Consider the following 20452-nt stretch of genomic DNA (forward strand, 5'->3'; position numbering starts at 1 on the left):
AGGGCTGTCTAACGTTTTTTGTCTGAGGGCCACAGTTACCCTTGGCCAACCCTCCAGGGCCTGCAGGCCGATGGTCTTGGCCTCTGCACCCTCTTGCACACAGCCCCCCGGCTCTACGTGGCGAATTCCTGCAGATCATCTTAAGGGAATACCTCCTCCCCACTCATCAGTTGATTGATCTGATGACTGGGGAGAGAGTGCAGGACGCAATCTCTCACTTATTTTTCTGCCAATTGCTAAAATTGGTGGGGGTTTGGGTGGTTGGCAGAAGGGAGGATTTTGCTTGCGGAAAGTTGGGCCAGGGATTAGTTGCTTGGCATAATAAGAAATGCAGAACAAAATATACAGCATTGGAAGTCCACATCAAATTATTTACCTTTATTTATCCCCTGAAGGTCGTTTTGAAAGCTTGTAAGATTTGCCTTTATCACATTTTTCTTGTGCTCAGCAACCTCAAGTCTGCTCTTTAAGTCATCAAGAGTGGGACTGATGTCTGTAAAAACACACACACACAAAAACCACCAACCAACCAAGTGTTAAATCAGTCTGATAACTATGGATTGGATCATTTTCTGGTGAAGCTTCACTTCTTTGTTCTCTAGTCTTTCAACAGGAGGAGGAAAGCAACTCCATCACAGCCAAATTCAATCCTAATATAAGCACATCAAATGGCCACCTTTACACTTGACTTTGGAGATGGGTGAGCATTGGGTATACTCAGTAAACTTGTAATTCTGCATTAAAAACCCAATATTCTGCAACCAGATAATAGCTTTCTATGGGATCAGGTTGTAAGTAGTAGAATACAGGAAGAATTACCCTTTCAAAAAAGCTCCAAACGGATTTTATTACTTGCCTAAAAGCAACTAGCTGAGAACTAAGCAGGACAGAGATATTTGGAATCCTATTACATATTACTCCTTAATAGCCAATAACAGTGATGAGGGTGCCACATGTCTTATGAGCGGACTGGAACTGCATGATTTTAATCACTGAAACCCAACTATTCTCAGAATCCCTCAATCCTGCATATAGCATCCTGGGCACTGGGAGTATTTCTGGCTGCACACCCCTGATCCCTGGTGGGTCAGGGTCTGCAATAAAGTAGGTATCAATCAGGATGTTGCACAAATCCCTCAAACAGAAATATATATGACTCCCAACCCTTTTTGAATGATATCCTTTTTCTCATGAGTCAAGAAGCATGCTGATCAAGCTACATGCAATTTCCCTCCTTGACTTTGATTTCATCTTGTTAAAATTACTGCAGGCCAGATCATATTGTTGCATTGCCTAGATTTGTCTCATTCCCAGCTTTGAAAGGTTGTAAGGCTGTAATGCTTTCTAAAGTGGTAAAGCCCTCAAACATTACTTTTACCACTTCAAAGCGGAGAGATCTGTTTCTCCAAAATTGTTCCCAAGTAACCAAAGCCACCCACTCTTCAAAACGAGCCAGTCTTTCATCTGATACTGTTACTTTGTTATTGGCTCATCTGAAAACTGCCAGTTTCATACTAACGTCTTTCACCATTAACATTGCAGTAATAAAGATGGTGCAACTCAACCCTTAATGAGACATGAAGCAACAATACCAGAATGGTGGCAAAACTTTTATGAACCTGCACATTATTTATTTGCTTTTCAAGATACCCTGTAAGGTCTTTTGTGCAGCCTGTGCTTGGTTTAACAGATTGCCGCTGTTGGTCTTCAGTCTCTTGGCACTTCCAGCTAGGTCTTTTCTCTCCACTGTCTGAAAATGAAGCATTGCCATGTAAAGTCTTCATATAAGGGAGGTAGGATACATAAAAAAAAAGTCAAAGGAGTCAGTGCACACAATCAAGAGGATTTAATCTCTGCCAGGTGTTTTCTATTTTTGTTGGATGCAATCCATGAACATCTGCTACTGTGCAATCCCCATTCATTTTAAAGATACTTCCATGCAAGCCCTATTCAGAATATGAGATGCTTGGAGAATTGTCAGAGTGCTGCCTTGGAACCTATTGTGAATCTGCCTGGATTAGGTCTATAATATCTAAAGTAATGATGAAATGAGATGGTGTCTTTTTTATTAAAAAAAAATCACAGCTGAGCTGAACAAAATGTAGGCAGCCCTCAGGTATGTAAGATTAGGATCAAAGCTTCCCATTCTATCTCCCTGATGAGTCTGGAGTGCTATTAACTCACTTTTCATCAATCAATCACTGCTTTTAACTGCATTAAACAAACAAACAAACCCGTATGTGTGTAGCATATTTGCAACGGTAGCATTCCAAATCATGCAAGATACTAAGCTGTGAATTTGAATATAAGCCCTCTAAATACCCAGTTAAGAGTTGCCATGTTCTAGCCTAAGCACCTTAAGAGAACAGAGACAACAAGAAGGAGCAGGGCGGTGTCTCCCACTCTGGTGCTTCAGCGGTTCCTCTGCCCATTCTCCTTTCTCACCTGCTATGAGGCCCAACAGGAATCCTGGTGACAGCAGGCAGGAGAGAGGGGTGGGACCAAAGAGATTCTGGAAGAGGAGAGGTGGAAGCAAGCTTTCCTCCAAGGCTAACTTCAGCTAACAGGCAGGCTGTCAGGTTGTACCTTAAGGGCTGCACATTTTATTTAAAATAAGATGAAATAAATCCAATGGCTAAAAAACAATTCTGATGTGATTTCAGAATACTCTTACCGATAAAGCTGAGTCTGCAGCATTGGATGCACTGTTGGCAGCAACCTCTGCTGCTTTGATGGCATCAATAATGTCATCGTAGGCAGTAGCTGCTGCCACAGAACAGGACACCAGCTCGTCATCGCTGACATTTTTCTTGATCCTGTGGGGAGAAAAGCAGAAAATCTAGCAATCTGGACTATGTATGGTGAAAATATTTTTGATTGCTCTTTTGGTGGCATTTGCTCATAAATGCCCAACAGAAAAATAGACACCATATAATAACACAAGTGGTCCAACAAATGGTACTTTAAGGCGCCCTTTTTGGGTAGGGACACTCTGCTGCTGAAGTTCCTTTTTTACCTTGCAAATTCATCAGGAAATTCTTATGAGGCTGTAGATAAAAGACACCACCCCAATCCCCAAGAAATGTTTACATGAAAGCCGCAAAGGTAAGCTCTTAAATCAGAATTTAAAACTGAAAAACACACACAAACACACTTTTATGAAAGAAGAGAATGAATGAGAGGCAGCCAAAGCCATAGGTGCCAACTCCCTGGGTGCCCAAGCACCCACAAATTTCAGTGCCAGGGCCATGCACACTGCATGACACCCACGGCTCCGGGTACCCATGGGGCCAGGCTGGCACTCCTGGTCAAAGCAAAACACTTTCAAATCCCACCAGTTCCATCTAGTTAAATGCTGGCTTTCCTTTCCCACTGAAAGCAGTGAGACTTAAGCATGCTTCCCTTTAGCTGGTTCCGTGTTTAATTTAGGCTGGCAAATTTACAGTGCAATGTGTAGATTCAGTCAAAAATCAGAACCCCTCTGGCATTCTAAAGATATGGTCATGTTCTGGAAAGTGACTGATACATAGGTGTCATCTGAAGGGAGCATGCCTGCAGGTTTGGCACCAGTTTTATGGGACCCTGGGCAAGTACCGCCCTGGTTCCCCATCCCCACCCTACAAGTGGGAAGGGGCTGCAGGAGGCAACCCAGTGCTCTGAAGGGAAGCTCCAGGTGAAGCAGCTGCCATCTTAATTTCCTCAGAATGCCTCTGGTCCCTATATCAGGGGTGCCACAGAAATTAAACATGGAAGAGGCTGCAACTACCTCTTTTCTTTAGAATGCTGGGCCCCAAATACTTCAAAAGGCAGGAGGACACAAAAAAAGAGACTGGTGTCAGTTGTGGTGGGTCCTTTAGGACCCTGACATTTGTCCTACCATGCTGGCTGATGGAGCTGGGTCTGCATGTTCACCTTCCTTCCCGCTAGTGTGGGCTTGAAGGGCAGGAAAAGGGGTTTAGAACATGATTCAGTATAAGAACCTCTCCCATTTGATCCATGAATCAGCTCTCACATATAAATAACAAGTTCCTCTTCTTTTGCCTTTGCCGTTTACCTTTAGCACAATACAGTATACAATGCTCTTTAGCAAGATACATGGTATCTAGCTATTCATCTGCAAAAATGAAAACATACTCATCCAGTTTTCTTGCCAGGTCTTGTAAAAAGTTGGCATGCTCTTCTGCTCTTACTACTAGAGGTTCCTTGCTGGCCGATAAAGACTGGCTCTTCAGTTTTTCACTTAGGTCCTTCCTTGCGCCATCCAGCTGGGCAGCTAAGTTTTCATATTCCTGAAGTTTGAAGGCAAATGTCACTTTATTTGCTGTGACCCAGACAGATTTATAAAAGCAGAGGAAATAAATGGCAATTCTGTCTTTTGTGTGCTTCAGCTTTTCATGCAAATCTTGGTGCTTTGAGCACAGCACAGAGGATTAAGCACAAAAGATTAGACAGAAATGGGGGGAAATGTTTTCAACATATAACTTGTATTTTGTGAGCAGCTATTACCGCCTACAAAATCAAATCATTACTTGCAATAGATTTTTATTTCCATTACAATGATTTCTCTCTCTCTTCACAGAATTAAAGCATTACTTCTTCAGTACCTCTTTGCTCTTCTGCAGCAAGCCAAACACACTGTTTGCTTGAGAAAATGATGCTTCAGCAGAACTCAGAAGATCCAAGATATTGGTCTGTTGTTTAGTCATTGCATCAATCCGTTTCTGACAAAGAAATGAAGAGGAGACTCAATTTTTAAATGCAGCTTTCATTGGCAGAGATATAAGTAACATAGCTTTCTGAATAGTAACAAGGGGCACTATCTAGCCATAGGGTGTCTCCAGGTGCAAGTGCAATTTGGGGAAAGGTATAACTTGTTTAATGGTCAGGTTGCATTTACCCAAAGGCAGGCTGATCCTTAATCAAGCATGTGTCTTAGGGCCAATCAACATGTTACACCATCTACTAAATCATAGCTTTAAGTGAAGGGTTTTCGTTTTTGGCATGAATTGCCTAATCTGGATTGGGACCCATGCCTGCAATTTGCATAGGGAAGAAGTTCCCATTGAAGCAAATGAGACTTTCCTCACCTAATGCAAATTACAGGCATGGGGCTCTTATTCAGTTCAGAACCATAGTATGGACAAAATATTAAAGCCCCCCCCTCCCATGGTTTATAATCCAGGCCAGGAGTACCACCACCACTCCCACTGCCACTTTGTGTACAATACAAGCAGACAGCTTTGTATTTAAAGGCACAGCTGCATAGCCAATGTAACCTGGCATGTAGAAGTAAAGATTCTGATTAGGAATCCTGCAAACCCTAACTGAAGGGAGGAGGACATAGAAAATTCGTAGTGCAAGCCTTTGCACGGTCTACTCAGATTTAGGTTCCACTGAGTTCATTGGGTCTGACTCCCAGGTAAGTGCATATAGGACTGCAGCTTATGCCTATTAGCACTCTACAGCAGCCATTGCAGGGGTTCCTTATCAGTGCTCTACAGTTCTGGACCCTGCTTCCTGAAAGCCAAGAAGGGTTGGTCCAGGATTAGGGAAGGAGAAAGCCCTTCCTCACTCACATCCAGTGCCCCAGGGGGTACTCAAGGGTACGCAGTACCGGCATCTCTTCTTGTTAAAAAGTGTGTTACTTACTGTAACAACTTCATGGTGAGCACGGCACCTATTTTTCAAGTGAAGGTATTGCTGTAAAACTGAAGACTATCCTATCCTGAAATTTCTGGATAATTATTTCCTAAACTAGAAACGATTACTATTATTATTAATAGTTAACTCATTAACTACCTACCTGCTGGTAACTGTTTCCTGTATAGGCATTTGGCACAAAAGTAAAGCAGAACAGGATAGAACAATTTATGACATGTCTGTGTATCACTGGGTCATCCCAGGTAATTTCAGGACAAAGAATAGGTCTGGGCAGGCTGAACAATTAAATTACACCTCATATAACTGTTCCAGAGAAACTAAACTTTGTTTCTTTATTGAGAAACAAAAAGCAAAATAAAGCAGCAGTTTCTTATTCCATCAGCCTTTCACAGTATCCTTTTGAGAGAGATTATTGATAAGGCCAGATAAAACGACTTGGAATTTCACATATTCTTCATCTATTAAATATTTTTTTAAAAAAGAAAAAGAAAATAAATAAAAGTGGTATCACCTTAACATCTTCCAAAAGGAGTTGATTATTTCCATTTAAATTTTCAGCTAGCTTTGTTTGCTCTTTTGCTTCTTCCAAAGATATCCGAAGGTCTTCGAGCTTGGATTCATACTCATTTAATGACTCTCTTATAGTTTTAATAAGTCCCTGGTTTTTTGCTTGGTGCTTTTGTAGTTCAGTCCTTACACGCTCCAGCACTATGGAGAGAATTAGAATGGATAAAGTTTGATTATCGGATAGCAAAATAAGGATGAATTTGATTATCCATACTGCTATAAGGGGATAGCATCCACCCAGCTTAAGTCCTTTCTGGGCCCTAGTCCTGTTCTGGTCTTGCCAATGAGTGGATTTTAATAATCTGGAACGTTCTCTCCCAACCTAGTGCTCTCCAGATCTTTGGACCAATTCCCATCAGCCCCAGCCAACATGACCAGCGGTTGGGAATGATGGAAATTGCAGTCTGAACCATCTGGAGGGCACCTGATTGGGGCAGACAGAGATTAACCATCTGTGACTGGACTAGTGAGACTACAGGAAGGGAAACATCCATTATTCTTCTTTAATTTGCCTGCCATAACATGATGTAATGACATTTGTCAGGCTAAAGTCTTAGTGAATAAAGAAGTGTTTCAGCTGACTTACATTAAAGTAACTAAAATAATGCAATGCAAAATTATGCTACTGCTACAATTCACATGAAGACCTTTAGTGGACACCCAGAATGTACTATGTACAACGTGATTTTCTTGTACTGATCCTGCCATCATTAAGTATTTCCATTCTCTCCACAATTTCTTTATTAAATTGTGTAGCAACAAATGATGAATACACATCTGTTGCGGGCAAAGTGAGAAAAAAAAGGGGTGGACATTACATAGCACTGCTTGCTGGTTTTGAAGAGAGAAAAGAAGTTCTCACCTTGACTTCTTGAAATGCAAAAATTAAAGCGCAAAGCTTATAGGCCCAAATCCAACCAAAAGGATTTGTTTAACCTGCTCCTTGGACTTATGCACCTCAGAAAGTTTCTTCCTGGTCTAGCATTTTCTGATCCTACCATCTGTACTCCTGTCCCCAAGCCTTCACCTTCCTCTTCTCCACCTCATGTTAGCTACAGAATGATCGTACATGATAAGACCACTTTCAGTTCCACGTTGTTTACAACTCCACTGGGCATTTACAAAGAGACAACAGTCCTCTTCATTCTAGCAAATCTACTTAGAGTCATTTCTATCCCAGGATCTATGCATACAGTCTTTACGCTCTTACAAAGTTGGGCATCTCTTTTCTCCTTTTCTGCTTCGGTTAGTTGTTGCTCAAAATTGTGGTTTCTCATCTCGTTAATCATTCGCTGAGCTTGAGCCAGCTCTTTGGCACCATCTCCTGAAGGTGAAGGAGTTGCTGCTGTAGACGTACCAGTTATCTGATCCAGGAGAACTACGACAAGGAAAAAACACAGATGAACAAAATACTCTGACAGATACTTTTTCTCAGAGCCATGTGTTGTGTTGTTTTCTTTTCTTAACCTGAAAGGTTCTACTTTCCATTCAACACATATTCAATGATGCAGAAATAATCCATCAAATGATCCTAGTGAAGAAGAAGAAGAAGAAGAAGAAGAAGAAGAAGAAGAGGAGGAGTTTGGATTTGATATCCCGCCTTTCACTCCCCTTTAGGAGTCTCAAAGCGGCTAACATTCTCCTTTCCCTTCCTCCCCCACAACAAACACTCTGTGGGGTGAGTGGGGCGGAGAGACTTCAAAGAAGTGTGACTGGCCCAAGGTCACCCAGCAGCTGCATGTGGAGGAGCGGAGATGCGAACCCGATTCCCCAGATTACGAGACTACCGCTCTTAACCACTACACCACACTGGCTCTCAAAACAGCCCTTGCCTTTGGATCACTTTGACTGTTGTCGGGGTGGGGTGGGGTGTTAACCTGCTTTTTAACATGCAGATTATATCCCACTTATTTAGTAAGGAACTGGGGTGAGTGCTTATGTCTATCTTGCCAAGGGAATGATGCCAAAACAACTTTCCCCTGGTGAGTTGTCCACTCCTTAGCTGTTCTACTTAAAAGCAGTGGTTCTCAAAGGGTGTGGCAGGAGGAGATGGCAAGTGTGGCAGGAAGATTCAAGGACAAAGAAACATTTGCACATTTCATTGCAGTATAAAATAGCATTTATTTATTTATTAATTCATTAATTCATTCATTCATTCATTCATTCATTCATAATATGGATAGATCTCTTCTAAAAATGAGAGCAAGAGCATCAAGTGTTCAGGGGATGATTCATGTTCTTATGCAGCTGTATTGTTTTATACTATGTGGTGTCCTATGATTATATTATAAAGCAGTTGTGTTCTATGTTATAAATCAAGCACTGCTTTGGAATTGTTTCTTTTTGTTTTCCAATGTATTTCTTATCAATAAAAAAATTAGATGTTTATTCTGAAAGTGTGACCCAGAGAAAGAAGTTTGAGAATCACTTAAGAGTATTTTACTGCACAGATCATCTTCCTAGACACCTTCACTTTTTGGCAGCTCCTAGCAGGGCAGGGCAGCATCATGAGGGAAATCCATGGGATTTGAACTTCTATATCAGATGTAGGGAATGTTTTTCAGTTTGAGGGCGGCATTCCCTTCTGGGCAACAAGCTCGTGGTGGGGAGAGTCAGAGGCAAAAGCAGTTGAAGCAACAAATGTGAAAGTTACTTTAGGACAGTAGGATAGTTATATACATATTCGTATACTCTCCTTTATCCTCGATCCAGACAAGGAATAGAACTATCTGAGTTAAATTGCAATTGCAATAAAGCAAAAGTAGTCTGGGCGCGAAGCAGGGCCAGTGAAGAGTATGGCCTAGGAAGAGTTTTGAGGCCTAGACAAAGAGGTGTGGGAGGTGGGCACATTTGGCCACCAGGCCTGAGGTTCCTCAATCCATTCTACACATTACAAATTGGGGGAGGAGAATTACCACAAAGATGCCATTTTCAATAATACTTCTGAAGCAAGCATAATGTCAGATCTTAATGTAGGGCAATAATCATTCATAAGATTTTCTCATCAATAAGCACATCTAAAGCCACTGCTCATAAACCCCACCTTTTATTTGTTTATGTTATTTTATTTTATTAAAGATTTTATTGGCTTACAAAAGTACATGCCTTGTCTCTTTTTTCAAGTTGCACAGTCTTTTTTACAGATCCGTCACATTTTTTATGAGACATTAGTGTTGAGTACAGTATAAGGTAAAGGGACGCGGGTGGCGCTGTGGGTTAAACCACAGAGCCTAGGACTTGCTGATCAGAAGGTCGGTGGTTCGAATCCCTGCAATGGGGTGAGCTCCCGTTGCTCGGTCCCTGCTCCTGCCAACCTAGCAGTTTGAAAGCACATCAAAGTACAAGTAGATAAATAGGTACCGCTCCAGCGGGAAGGTAAACGGCGTTTCCGTGCGCTGCTCTGGTTCGCCAGAACCGGCTTAGTCATGCTGGCCACATGACCCAGAAGCTGTATGCCGGCTCCCTCGGCCAATAAAGCGAAATGAGCACCGCAACCCCAGAGTCGGTTACAACTGGACCTAATGGTCAGGGGTCCCTTTACCTTTACCTTACAGTATAAGGTTGGGGAGGAGAGGAGGGAGGGTGGTGAAATTCATATTTTTTACAGTGTATGTGTGGGATTTTGGGTCAGCGTCAACTAGATAGGTTCTTTTTCTATTTGCTTGTTACATTTTCTTCATAGTGAGAGAGGTTTGAGGTCCAGGGTATGGTTGGTTGTCTGTAATGGGGTTTGTTTGCATTGGGGGGGAGGGCTTGTTGGGCCAAGTAAGACAGTTTGATTTGTATGCTGTTGGTGGGTTCTTGTTGTTGTCTTGTTGGCCTGTGTATGTGATGAAGGGGAGCCATATTGTGGGGTGAAGGCATCCTCTTCTATTTGTCCCCGTGTCAGTTTCAGTTTATTGGTTAGCTTTTCTAGCAAGGCTGTTTCCCATACAATTTGGTACCACTGGTCCAAGTAAACCCCACCTTTTATAACAATACTCCATAATCAGAGAAACGTGGTATATCAAGTTGCAATAGTGAATTAAATCAGCTGGAATTTATCCCCACAAAACAGGATTGTCATCTAATAAAATAATGTAGGAGATCAGCAATTACTCTTACCGTTAATATTGGTGGCAACACTTTGTATCTTGGAAATCAAGTCTTTCCCCCTTTCATTAGTCTTACTAAATTTGTTGAACAGTGTCTCTGCTTTCTTGTAATTGCTTTCAGCCTGACAAGAGGTAAGAGTTTGAAAACAAGAGAGCACAAATCAATATTTGTTTTTTTTAAAGTATTTGCTACTACAATTCAATGTTTCTGATAGTAGTAAATTCTTAACAAAATTTGTTAAGTCATGACAGATTTCAGAAACTTGGTGAATTTGACATTTACTGGTCATTCTTAAGATTCTACAAGAGGAAATATCAGAAGTGTTTGTGTCATGTTGCCCTTGGCTTCAGTGTGCAGGACACCTTGAACCTGGTTTCATCCATATCCAGACCCCCTGAATCAAGAGGAAGCCAAGATGTAATGCTTACCAGTCATTTATTCTGATAGCTATAAATGCTTTTGTTCCCCAAACTACATACATAGTTCCTTCAGTTATCTATGGTGGAGTAGTCCAGGCAGCATGGATCACCCCAAGCAGAAGGACAATTAATCTTTAGTTCTGCTATGTCCTCTGCAATATCACAATTGGGATCTTCTTGGAAGCTTCCTGGTTTTGCTTTTCAACAACATATTCAGTTACAGGGATACCTCTCCACCTGTGTCCTCTGGAAAATGCTGGCAGTTCCTAAATGGGAGCGCTAGGTCTTTGATTATAAATAAGCCCCACCAGGATATTGGCACAGTGTTCAGCCTGTAGGATCTCATCATAGGGATCCCAAAGGGGGATATCTGCCCTCCAGGTTGCAGACCTACCCAATTCACCCCTCTCACATCTTTATTTTTCTTCCATTGTGTGCTCTTTAATGTCACTGCCTTCAGACCTTCAGTTTCCAGCTTTTTTGCTGTAGCTGCAGTCTGGGGATGTTCAAGTCAGTGTGCTATCTGGTGGCCTCCTTTCCTGTGTCTTCCTGTCTTCTCTTTCTATCCTCCTGAAGGATAGCTTTCTGTCTGTCACTTCTCCTCACCTTTCCCCTGTTAGCTCTCCTCTTTCTGCTGTGCTCTTTCATTCTTTCCTCCCCTTACACCACATTTTTTTATTTCCTTCTGATCACCTTATGTGGCTATTATTGTCTCTCCTCCCTGGGCATCTGTTTCTCACTTCTCGGCTAATTGGCAGGGCAGAATACCAGCTGGCAGTGCCCACATGACTTGCCATTTGTGGGTAACCCCACTCAGAATCTGCTCCCTCAGAACTGTTGATGCAAGGGAAAGGGGGCTTCCTCTGGCTGGGATCCCTCACAGTCAACACAGGTAAATGATATTTAATACCCCATACATGATCAAAAGTCTTTCAGGCAGAAATTAGGCTTTCCATTAGAATTTTAGTGAAGGCACTGACATTTCCTGACCAGCAAATTCCAGCACTTCTTATATATATATAAAAAGGTAAACAGCTCACCTTTTCTTTTAGAGCATTAACATTTTGGTTAAGGTCGAGCAGGTCTGTCTCCAGTTCATCCACTTTTGGGCCGTGAGTCGTAATAACAGTACGATAGCGGCTCAACAGAATCTGAAAAGAAAGGCCACCAAAAAGAGGGGAAAAGGGATGTCTGACTGAGCTGAAAACTGTATCTGAATTCAGCATGAGTTTGGGCCAAAAACATATTTTACCTAGACAGGAATCCTAAGTCATTTACATAGGTCATTTACATTCAACTGAAAGACTTAGGCTGCAATCACACCCATACATGTAGGAGTAATTCTCATTACACTCGGTTTGATGTACTTCAGAGTAAACATGCATTGGAGCAAGCTGTTACTTCCTAGAAAAAATGTATTTAGAGTTTTGGTGCCAGTCAGAACAGATTCAAAGATCTGGTGCATCCAACGCCTTTAAAGTATTCGGCATCTAGCTTGTCTATAACCCACGCTAATAATAGTTTATGTGGCAGACTGAAAAGATTCAGAATATCAGTTCAGGCACCATAGCAGGATGAGATGGACGATAGGCAAAGCCACAATCTACTTGGACACAGCATACAAAATACCACCCAGCGTGTCTTACTTCCCCAACTTATGGGTTTGTGCTAAAGAGATGAATTGGGGCCATGAAAAGCTTTCGTACAGACAAGCCTTAAGCCTACCTTCAAAAAAGCAGAGCATAAATAGGTCCCTTATGGCACTACGCAGACCTAATTAATTCTGTCAGTTCAACGCCTAGCAGCTGAGGCGAGGGGACCTGATGGGTATTGGGCGGTGGAGTCACAGGGGCTGCTAAGTCAGCAATGTGCAGTCATGTGGCTGCTGACGGGCCAGCAGCAACCATCATAGTCCATGTCACGGTCAGTGCTAACACTGCTTGCCATGGTGGTAAACCACCAGTCCTTGAGTCTCCTCCACTGTTCCTGCTCCTGCTGTTTATAGGGGCTGATGGGAGCTGGAAACAAGAGAAGGTGGGAAGCTCCTCTTTCCACGCAGGCCCAGCTCCAAAATATGGCACCCTTGGGCAGATGCCAGCATTCCAGTGCTCTGGCAGGCCCCACTGCTATGTTGACACCTACCCTGCTGGTTGTTCCTAGGGCAGGCTCATGTGGGAGAAGACAATCTTTCAGATACCGGGGTCCCACAAAATGTAGGTTTTCAAAGACAAGCACCTGCACTTACCGTATTTTTCTGTGTATAACACGCCCCCGTGTATAAGACACCCCTTATTTGGGGGGACTCCAAATTCATAAAATGGAGGGGGGGGGGAATTGCCAGAGTTGTTGAGTTTTTTTTAAGGCGGGTTCGCCCAATAGCCACTGACAATCTCCAGCTCGCAGCAACAACCAATTTCATGGCCCCTCACTATGCACTATCTGTGTACAAGACAACCCCCAATTTTTAACAAAGTTTTTAAATAAAAAAACCTCATCATATACACGGAACAGTATGGTAATTGTGCTCACCAATGAATCTGCAGCCAGTATAGCAAGCAACAGTTATTTCCCCTTGCCAGTGCCGGGCACTAACCATGCAACTATGCCAGCTTTCCCCAACCTCCTGCCCTCCAGAACTTGTTGGACTACAACTCCCATCACATCACCTCAGACCACTGTCTGGGGAAGACTGAGCTATGCTGTGACTAACTGAATTTTCCAAAAAGGGAACCCCAAGGACGATGTGGACTGGGCTGGCATGGCCTTTCCCAAAGAACCGGCACAGGAAAGAACCATGCAACTGGCTCCATCAGAACAACCTCAGCCACATGGGATCACGTCACAGACAAGTGGATCTCGTCCAGCTGCTTCTAAAGGTCATCACATTGCGTAGTTAATTTGAAACCTATTTCTTTATTTCTTCTCTCAGCCCTGTAAGGAAATGCCAGCTTTTCAACATTACCTTCAGTTCCTTGATGCGGTCTTCCAGATGCTTCATCTGCCCCAATGTGTGGGCACTGGCATTGACGTTTTGCATCTGAGACTTAATCAGACGGAGCTCGTCCCCCATTGTACTCAAATCCTTCAGCAAAGTAATTACACAGCTATCACAGGCTGAATGGAAAAGAGCACATCCAAAGAGTGCAAAGTGTTAGTTTGCTGTATGGGCAGAGAATGACAGCACCAAAATAACACCTTTCCACAAACTCTCATCTACTGCTATAAATGAACAACAAAGGCAGGGGAAGCTCAAGCGCATTTAAGGCAGTAACCAAATCCTGAGGCCCTCCCTAGTATGTCTTGACTTATTTTAGAGTTACTCCCTGTCAATTTTCCTTAAGAGTAGGATAGAGCTGCATTCTTTACCTCAAGAGCTGCATTCTATCAGAGGTAGTCTGTCAGGAAAAGTGCACTGGTGCATCCTAGCAGTGGCACTATAAACACACTCTCTGAAGATCATCATCACTCCCATATGTTCTCTCTCTCTCCCTCTCTCTCTCCTACACATACACACCTATTTATTGCATTTATATCCCAACCCCAAGGAGTTCAATGTAGCGTACATGGTTTTCCCCACACATGCATACCACAAAGAGACATCCAACAGCACAGAAACTACACACAGCTACACTCCAACACTCATCCATCTACAACCTTCTCCACTCCTACCACTACCTTCATCCACACAAAGCAGATGCTGAGTCCCCTTTGTAATCAGCAGAAAGGGGGAGGAGCTGATATGCTCCACTCCCCCCCTCCACGCTTCCTACCTCCCAGTCCTAATGGGAAGTCTTCCCTGTGGAGGTCTTTCCTTCTGGATACAAAGGGAACTAAGCAAACTGGAGGAGCAGGACCGAAGGACGGTCACAGGGGGCGGGGGGAGTCACAGTGAAAAAGTAGGCACTAGCCCTTTGTAATCAACAAAGAGGGAAAGGGGGAGAGCAGAAGCACAGAGTCTCTCCTCCTCTAGCTCATTTGGTGTCCTTGGTTAGCACAGGACGCAGCAGGAATGAAGGCTTCTTTAAAAACACACTTCATAGCAGATGAAAGGAGAAGGGGCTGCAAGACAGATTTGAGTGCACTGTAGGCTGCACTCAAGGGGTTCCCCACCCCTGTGTAAGAATTTCTGAATAAGTTCACTGTCAAAGCATGGGTTGACCTTTGCAGTCTCCCATTTAAAACAATGGTGACTCTTTAATGAAGCCCTATAAGCAAGCATCCAGACTGCTCATGCATTATTACTTACAGTCGCAATCTTCTTGAGGATCTATATCTTTCGGTTCTTGGCTTATGCATTCTGGAGGTTAGGGGGCAAAAGAAGCAAATTACAATCACATGATAATACAACACAGATATTAGGCATGAGATTTTGAAAACTGATACCGCTATATAATGGATGCTCTCTTTATTCACTGAAAACTAACCATAACTCTTAGCAGGTTTTCTACTACTGGAAGATGGAACTTGTCTTTTCAAGAGTTACTTTTCCGGCAGGTACTAGGAAATGCTACTCAATTTAGTTTCCTTTGTTTTTGTTTCTATCTAGGACACCATCTGAAATTAATCTCTACTTCTCTTTAGTTCTGTTGCCTACCTAACAAGGAGATTGTGTGTTTTACTAGAGACAAAACAGGATGCGGGTGGCGCTGTGGTCTAAACCTGTGTTTCCCAACCTTGGGTCTCCAGCTGTTTTTGAACTACAATTCCCATCATCCCTGACCACTGGTCTTGCTAGCTAGGGATGATGGGAGTTGTAGTCCAAAAACAGCTGGAGGCCCAAGGTTGGGAAACACTGGTCTAAACCACAGAGCCTAGGGCTTGCAGATCAGAAGGTTGGCGGTTCAAATCCCCACAACGGTGTGAGCTCCCATTGCTCAGTCCCTGCTCCTGCCAACCTAACAGTTTGAAAGCACATCAAAGTGGAAGTAGATAAATAGGTACCGCTCCGGTGGGAAGGTAAACAGCGTTTCCGTGTGCTGCTCTGGTTTGCCAGAAGCGGCTTAGTCATGCTGGCCACATGACCCGGAAAGCTGTCTGTGGACAAACGCCGGCTCCCTCGGCCAGTAAAATGAGATGAGCGCCACAACCCCAGAGTCATCCGCGACTGGACTTAACAGTCAAAGGGCCCTTTACCTTTACCTTTAGCGACCAATCAGGGTTAACTGGGGAATTAATCACTTTGTGTGCCTTTGTTCCAACAGTCCTGGGTGCAACCTGAAACCTGCACAGCATCTAATCCAACAAACTTAATCCAAGTGAGTCTGTATCTTTATTTTAAGGCTGTGGCTAAATACAGATAATCTCAGTAAATTCACATTAAGGACGAATATCTTGCATCTATGCCAAAGTTACCTAGGCTGGAACTAGGAACTTGTGCAGGTGCTCTATATGGTGAGCTATCAGACTGCAACCTGGGACATCTTCTGGGCTCTGCCCTACCCACCCTCTACTTAGCTGAACTTCCGGCCTGATGAAGTATTCTGGAGAACTCAAAATCTTGCTCACTCACTGACTGTGGATTTTGGATTCCTCCGACCCCATGGGCCAACATGGCTTCGTTTGCTTTCTGACCATCTTGCTAGTTGTGGTTAGAAAAATGGTCTCAGGCTGTCCAAATTGAATAATAGATTGACATTGGAAAGCAAGTTCACACTACCCAGAGTCATTGGTGTTCTCAGTATTATTGTTACAGACTGGTTCTCTTTAAATAACAATTTCCATTAACATGAACAAAAATGCCATGCTCTATCTTAAGCCATCCTGAAGTCTGCTTCTGCAACAACTGCCAGAGGCAATAACCCTGCTGTTGTTCACTTACACAATGATAAAATGAGACCAGTCAAGAGCCCTTGAACTTGCTATTTAACTAACTTTGACCGTGATTTAGCTCTTGAACTAGTAAACAGAACAATGGTTAAAGTGACTGTAAGGCTCATAATTTCACAATAAAAATGTAAATGAGCCTTGAAAGTCTGCAGTGAAAAAACCCTGAGGCCCAAGAATTAATCTTTAGGCCTGGCCAAATTTCCGCTTGTCCTGTGCCTCAAAATCACAGGTTCAAACATTTTACCATTTGACTCTAAGCAGAGGTCTCAGCTTGTCCCACTTTTCCCAGGAAAACCCCACTCTTTGGTGCTAAATCGGAGCAAACGTCAATCCAGAGAAAGCTCCAATTGCCATTTGCTCCAATCAAGTGCTAATTAGCTGTTTTCTCCAGGGGGAAGCAGCAGGACAAGAGGAAGTGTGGATGCTGAAATTTTACACATTTATTCCAAACCCAAATAAAGTTTTGGAATCCACAAATGACAAAAAAATCTCTAAACATTAAATAAGTAGTTCCTTCTGCAGCATTTGGCTCTTTCCCATACTGATCAACAGTGAAATCAAAGGTTGCATAGCATGGGTCCATGCCATTGGTCCAGACCGTGCCAATTCTGCTCTGGTCTTCTGAAGGATTGATTCTGGCATTTGAAGGAGCCATGGTATGGTACAGACTGCTGCTTATGTGACCCCAGACTCCAGTAGTTCTCAAACCACTATAAGTAACCTCAAAACAAGCCCTTATTCTCACATTCCATGGCTTGGCGGAGATTCCAGGTTGTGTTTAGCCCATACTATGAACACACTGGATTAGAATACTTAAAATGGACTGAGCCTGCGCTACATGGAACAAAAGGCTTTTTACAGAACATTCATGTGTCTGCTATTATGGCCAGATGAATTCAGCCTCTCAGTGGATTGTCTGTCGGCTACTGTGTGAATCGAAAGCAACTGTTCAGGCTAAGAAAATATGAAGCTAGAAGCTCAAATTGGAAAAACTGAAGGGGGATGTAATCTTTCACATTTAACCATTGACCACCACACGTAGAAATCCCCTGTATACATATTGCACGATATATTTAATTGGCACCTTCATTTAATGCAACTTTTATTACAGCCTGTGCAGCATTAAGGACAGTCTATGATGATGCAATTAAATGCTTCAGTAATCTAGTGGAAGACCGCAATAATGTCTGAACCTACTAAAATCACTGGTCTGCTGATTACAGGTGATACTGCTGCTGATGTGGAAAAAGCAGTTCAAAACTTGAAATAAAACTGCATTCTGAGTCAAGATCAGACTTGTCCTGCCAACCTTTAATTTCAGCAAGGCAACATATTTTCTGCAGAATATATCCACCAATAACACAACTCTAGTGAAGGAGCTTTTGCATAATGGAAGATAGTTAACATTACGTTTGAGAAAGAAAGCATTTCAGTCGATTCATATTAAGAATAAATGAATTGCATTTATGCCAAAAGCTACCTGGGCTAGAGCTAGGACCTTGTGCAGCTGCTACCAGACTGCAGCTTGGAACACTCTCCACGCTCTGCCAACCAGGTTGGTTGCTGGGCGCTCCTGAACAGGTAGAGCTTCCTGTTTGGATTGGAAACTTGCCTGAGCAGCAAAACTTTCCTGGCTCCAGCATAGGAACATAGAAAGCTGCCTTATACTGAGCCAGACTATCAGTTTAACTAGCTCATTATTGTTTACGCTGACTGGCTGCGGCAGTCCAGAGTCCACACAATCTCCTTTGTGTTGTACAGTTCAATGGAATACAGTCACTAGGAATAGCTATACAATTCTACATACCCCCAGTCAGGCGCTCACAGGTCATGAGCTGACCATTATCAGGGCAGTTGCACTTCTGACAGTAACCTCCATATTTGAGTGGGTTTCCAAAATAACCAGGAGCACAGCTACACAGGGGGAAAAGCACAATTTGCAATTAATACATTTTTACTCAGATTGGAACATCTTTTGCTGGCATTATGGTTTGCACAAAATCCAGTTGTGAAATCTAGCCATTTTATTAGATTTAACATGTAATTGCCTATTCTGACAAAATTTTCACACACAAAAATTCTTAACACATCACATCAAGCATTTGGGGTTAGCTGTAACATCTGAAAGACTGCAGAAAGCAAATCCAACTGTTGACAAAAAAAAAGCAAACCCTGGAAAACTTGGCTGTATCTTGTTTCTTTCAGATCTCCTATGACACTGGCCTTCAATTGGTGGGTTAGGACTCACTCATGGGTCATGGTCTGATTCAATGTAGATCGCAACTACAGCACTCCCACCACCCAAATATATGTTAAAAGGTTAATAAATGGGTCCCCAAATGCATGTTTAGGTTAAAAATGGCTCCTGGATATGAAAAGGTTGAAGACTATTGTCCTACGAGGCAAAGGACCAGTTAGTCCAGCCAGAGTTGTAGGTTGCTCCTCATTGTCTGGACATGTAATTCAGGACTCCTGGAATCTTAAAGAAAATTAATATGTGGTCATGAAATTCAATTATGTTGTCATTATTAACATAAAGAAAGAGAACTTAATTCAAAGTTATGCAAGCCAGGATTAGGGAGAAAAGAAATAATCCAACAGAGATGATGTTTCAAAAAGTCTAAATTAAGAGGAACACATTGCAAAGGTCTTAGGCACACTTCCTCTTCTCCTACTGATTTCCCCAAAAAACTCTTTAGTGCTCAAGTGGAGCAAACAGCAATTTGGGTTTTCTCCAGATTGATGTTTGCTCCAACTGAGCACTAAAGAGTAGGCTTTGCCTGGGAAAGAAGCGGGGGAAGGGGGAAGGCTGCAAAACCTCTTGTACCCATGCTTTCTAGGCATGGGGCAAGTGGAAGTGTGGACAAGGCCAAAGTGACAGTACCCAACTTTTTTTACTGCATTGGCTTGGCCAACAATTCCTACCTTTGAAATTCAAAGCTGATTTCAAGTTGGCTTCTTTCAAAATGAACCACATTTAATAGTACCCACTACATGCCAGTTTGGACAAAACAACAAACTACTGTACAGTTAAGGCATCCTTTTTGCAGCTGCTTGAAGTGCACTTAGGTTAATTCTTGTCAGGCTTAACTATGCTTTTGTGGGCTGTCCAACATATTATTACATATAGGGTTCAATCCAGAGGGGTGGGGAAGTGTACTTTCCTTTGAAATTTGTAAAATTTTAGCAGAGTTAAAAATTTCTTTGGACTGCACTTGTATTTCACACTGCTGCTCAGATCCAAATGCTCCAAAGCGCATACAAGGGCTCTCATGTACAATAGGAGATCTGCATAATTCACGTCAAAACCAAGAACAGTGTGCACAATCCCAGCGGAACGTGCAGACTTCCAAAAACTCTGAATTGAATGCAGCAGGTTGTATCTGCAGAAAGCTTTCTGTGTGCTTTCAAACCCCACAGCGCCTTGGACTGTAGACCAAGTATGTTAATAAGGCACACCCTTAGAATACACAATGGGCTTATATGCTTGTCATGCGGAGCCAGACCATGGCTTGGTGCAAACATCCATGTGTGGGGTCTTCTGGAAAGAAGACCGTAGCTCCCTGGTTATTATGCTGCAGACTTGAACTGAACTAAGCCACACCTTGGCTTAGTGTGTTGCTTGAACCTGGGCACGTGAGTTAGCTTTCTGCACACTAACCACAAGCTATAACCAAGGCATGTTCTAGGTTGATGGCTCACAGTTAATCTGGAGAGTGCTCAATCATAAGCCTGGATTTGGACAACATGCTGAGCCAGGTCATGGTTTAGCTCATGCCAGAGCCATAAAATTGGGGACAAGGAAGTGAAGCAATCACACTCCTGTCTTCAGTAGCCTGCATGCTTATATGTTTGTGCTAAACCATGTTTGGCTTAGCATGTTG

General features: G+C 42.8%; 1 protein-coding gene across 2 annotated transcripts in view; it reads right to left on the minus strand.

Moving 5' to 3' along the window:
* The window catches only part of LAMA3 (laminin subunit alpha 3), a 132649-nt gene that overhangs the window by 25765 nt on the left and 86432 nt on the right, over positions 1-20452 (minus strand). For both annotated transcript variants that reach the window (XM_083748164.1, XM_083748163.1), the window contains 12 exons: positions 18376-18482; positions 14989-15039; positions 13705-13856; positions 11783-11893; positions 10333-10444; positions 7439-7606; positions 6173-6369; positions 4605-4721; positions 4135-4289; positions 2675-2816; positions 1651-1750; positions 377-493 (listed from right to left, as the gene is read on the minus strand). In XM_083748164.1, the coding sequence (XP_083604290.1) occupies positions 377-493; positions 1651-1750; positions 2675-2816; positions 4135-4289; positions 4605-4721; positions 6173-6369; positions 7439-7606; positions 10333-10444; positions 11783-11893; positions 13705-13856; positions 14989-15039; positions 18376-18482 (1529 nt within the window). The remainder of the gene's footprint in view (positions 1-376; positions 494-1650; positions 1751-2674; positions 2817-4134; positions 4290-4604; positions 4722-6172; positions 6370-7438; positions 7607-10332; positions 10445-11782; positions 11894-13704; positions 13857-14988; positions 15040-18375; positions 18483-20452) is intronic.

This window comes from Podarcis gaigeae (assembly GCF_964106915.1).
Source record: "Podarcis gaigeae genome assembly, chromosome: 7".
Taxonomy (NCBI): Eukaryota; Metazoa; Chordata; class Lepidosauria; order Squamata; family Lacertidae; genus Podarcis; species Podarcis gaigeae.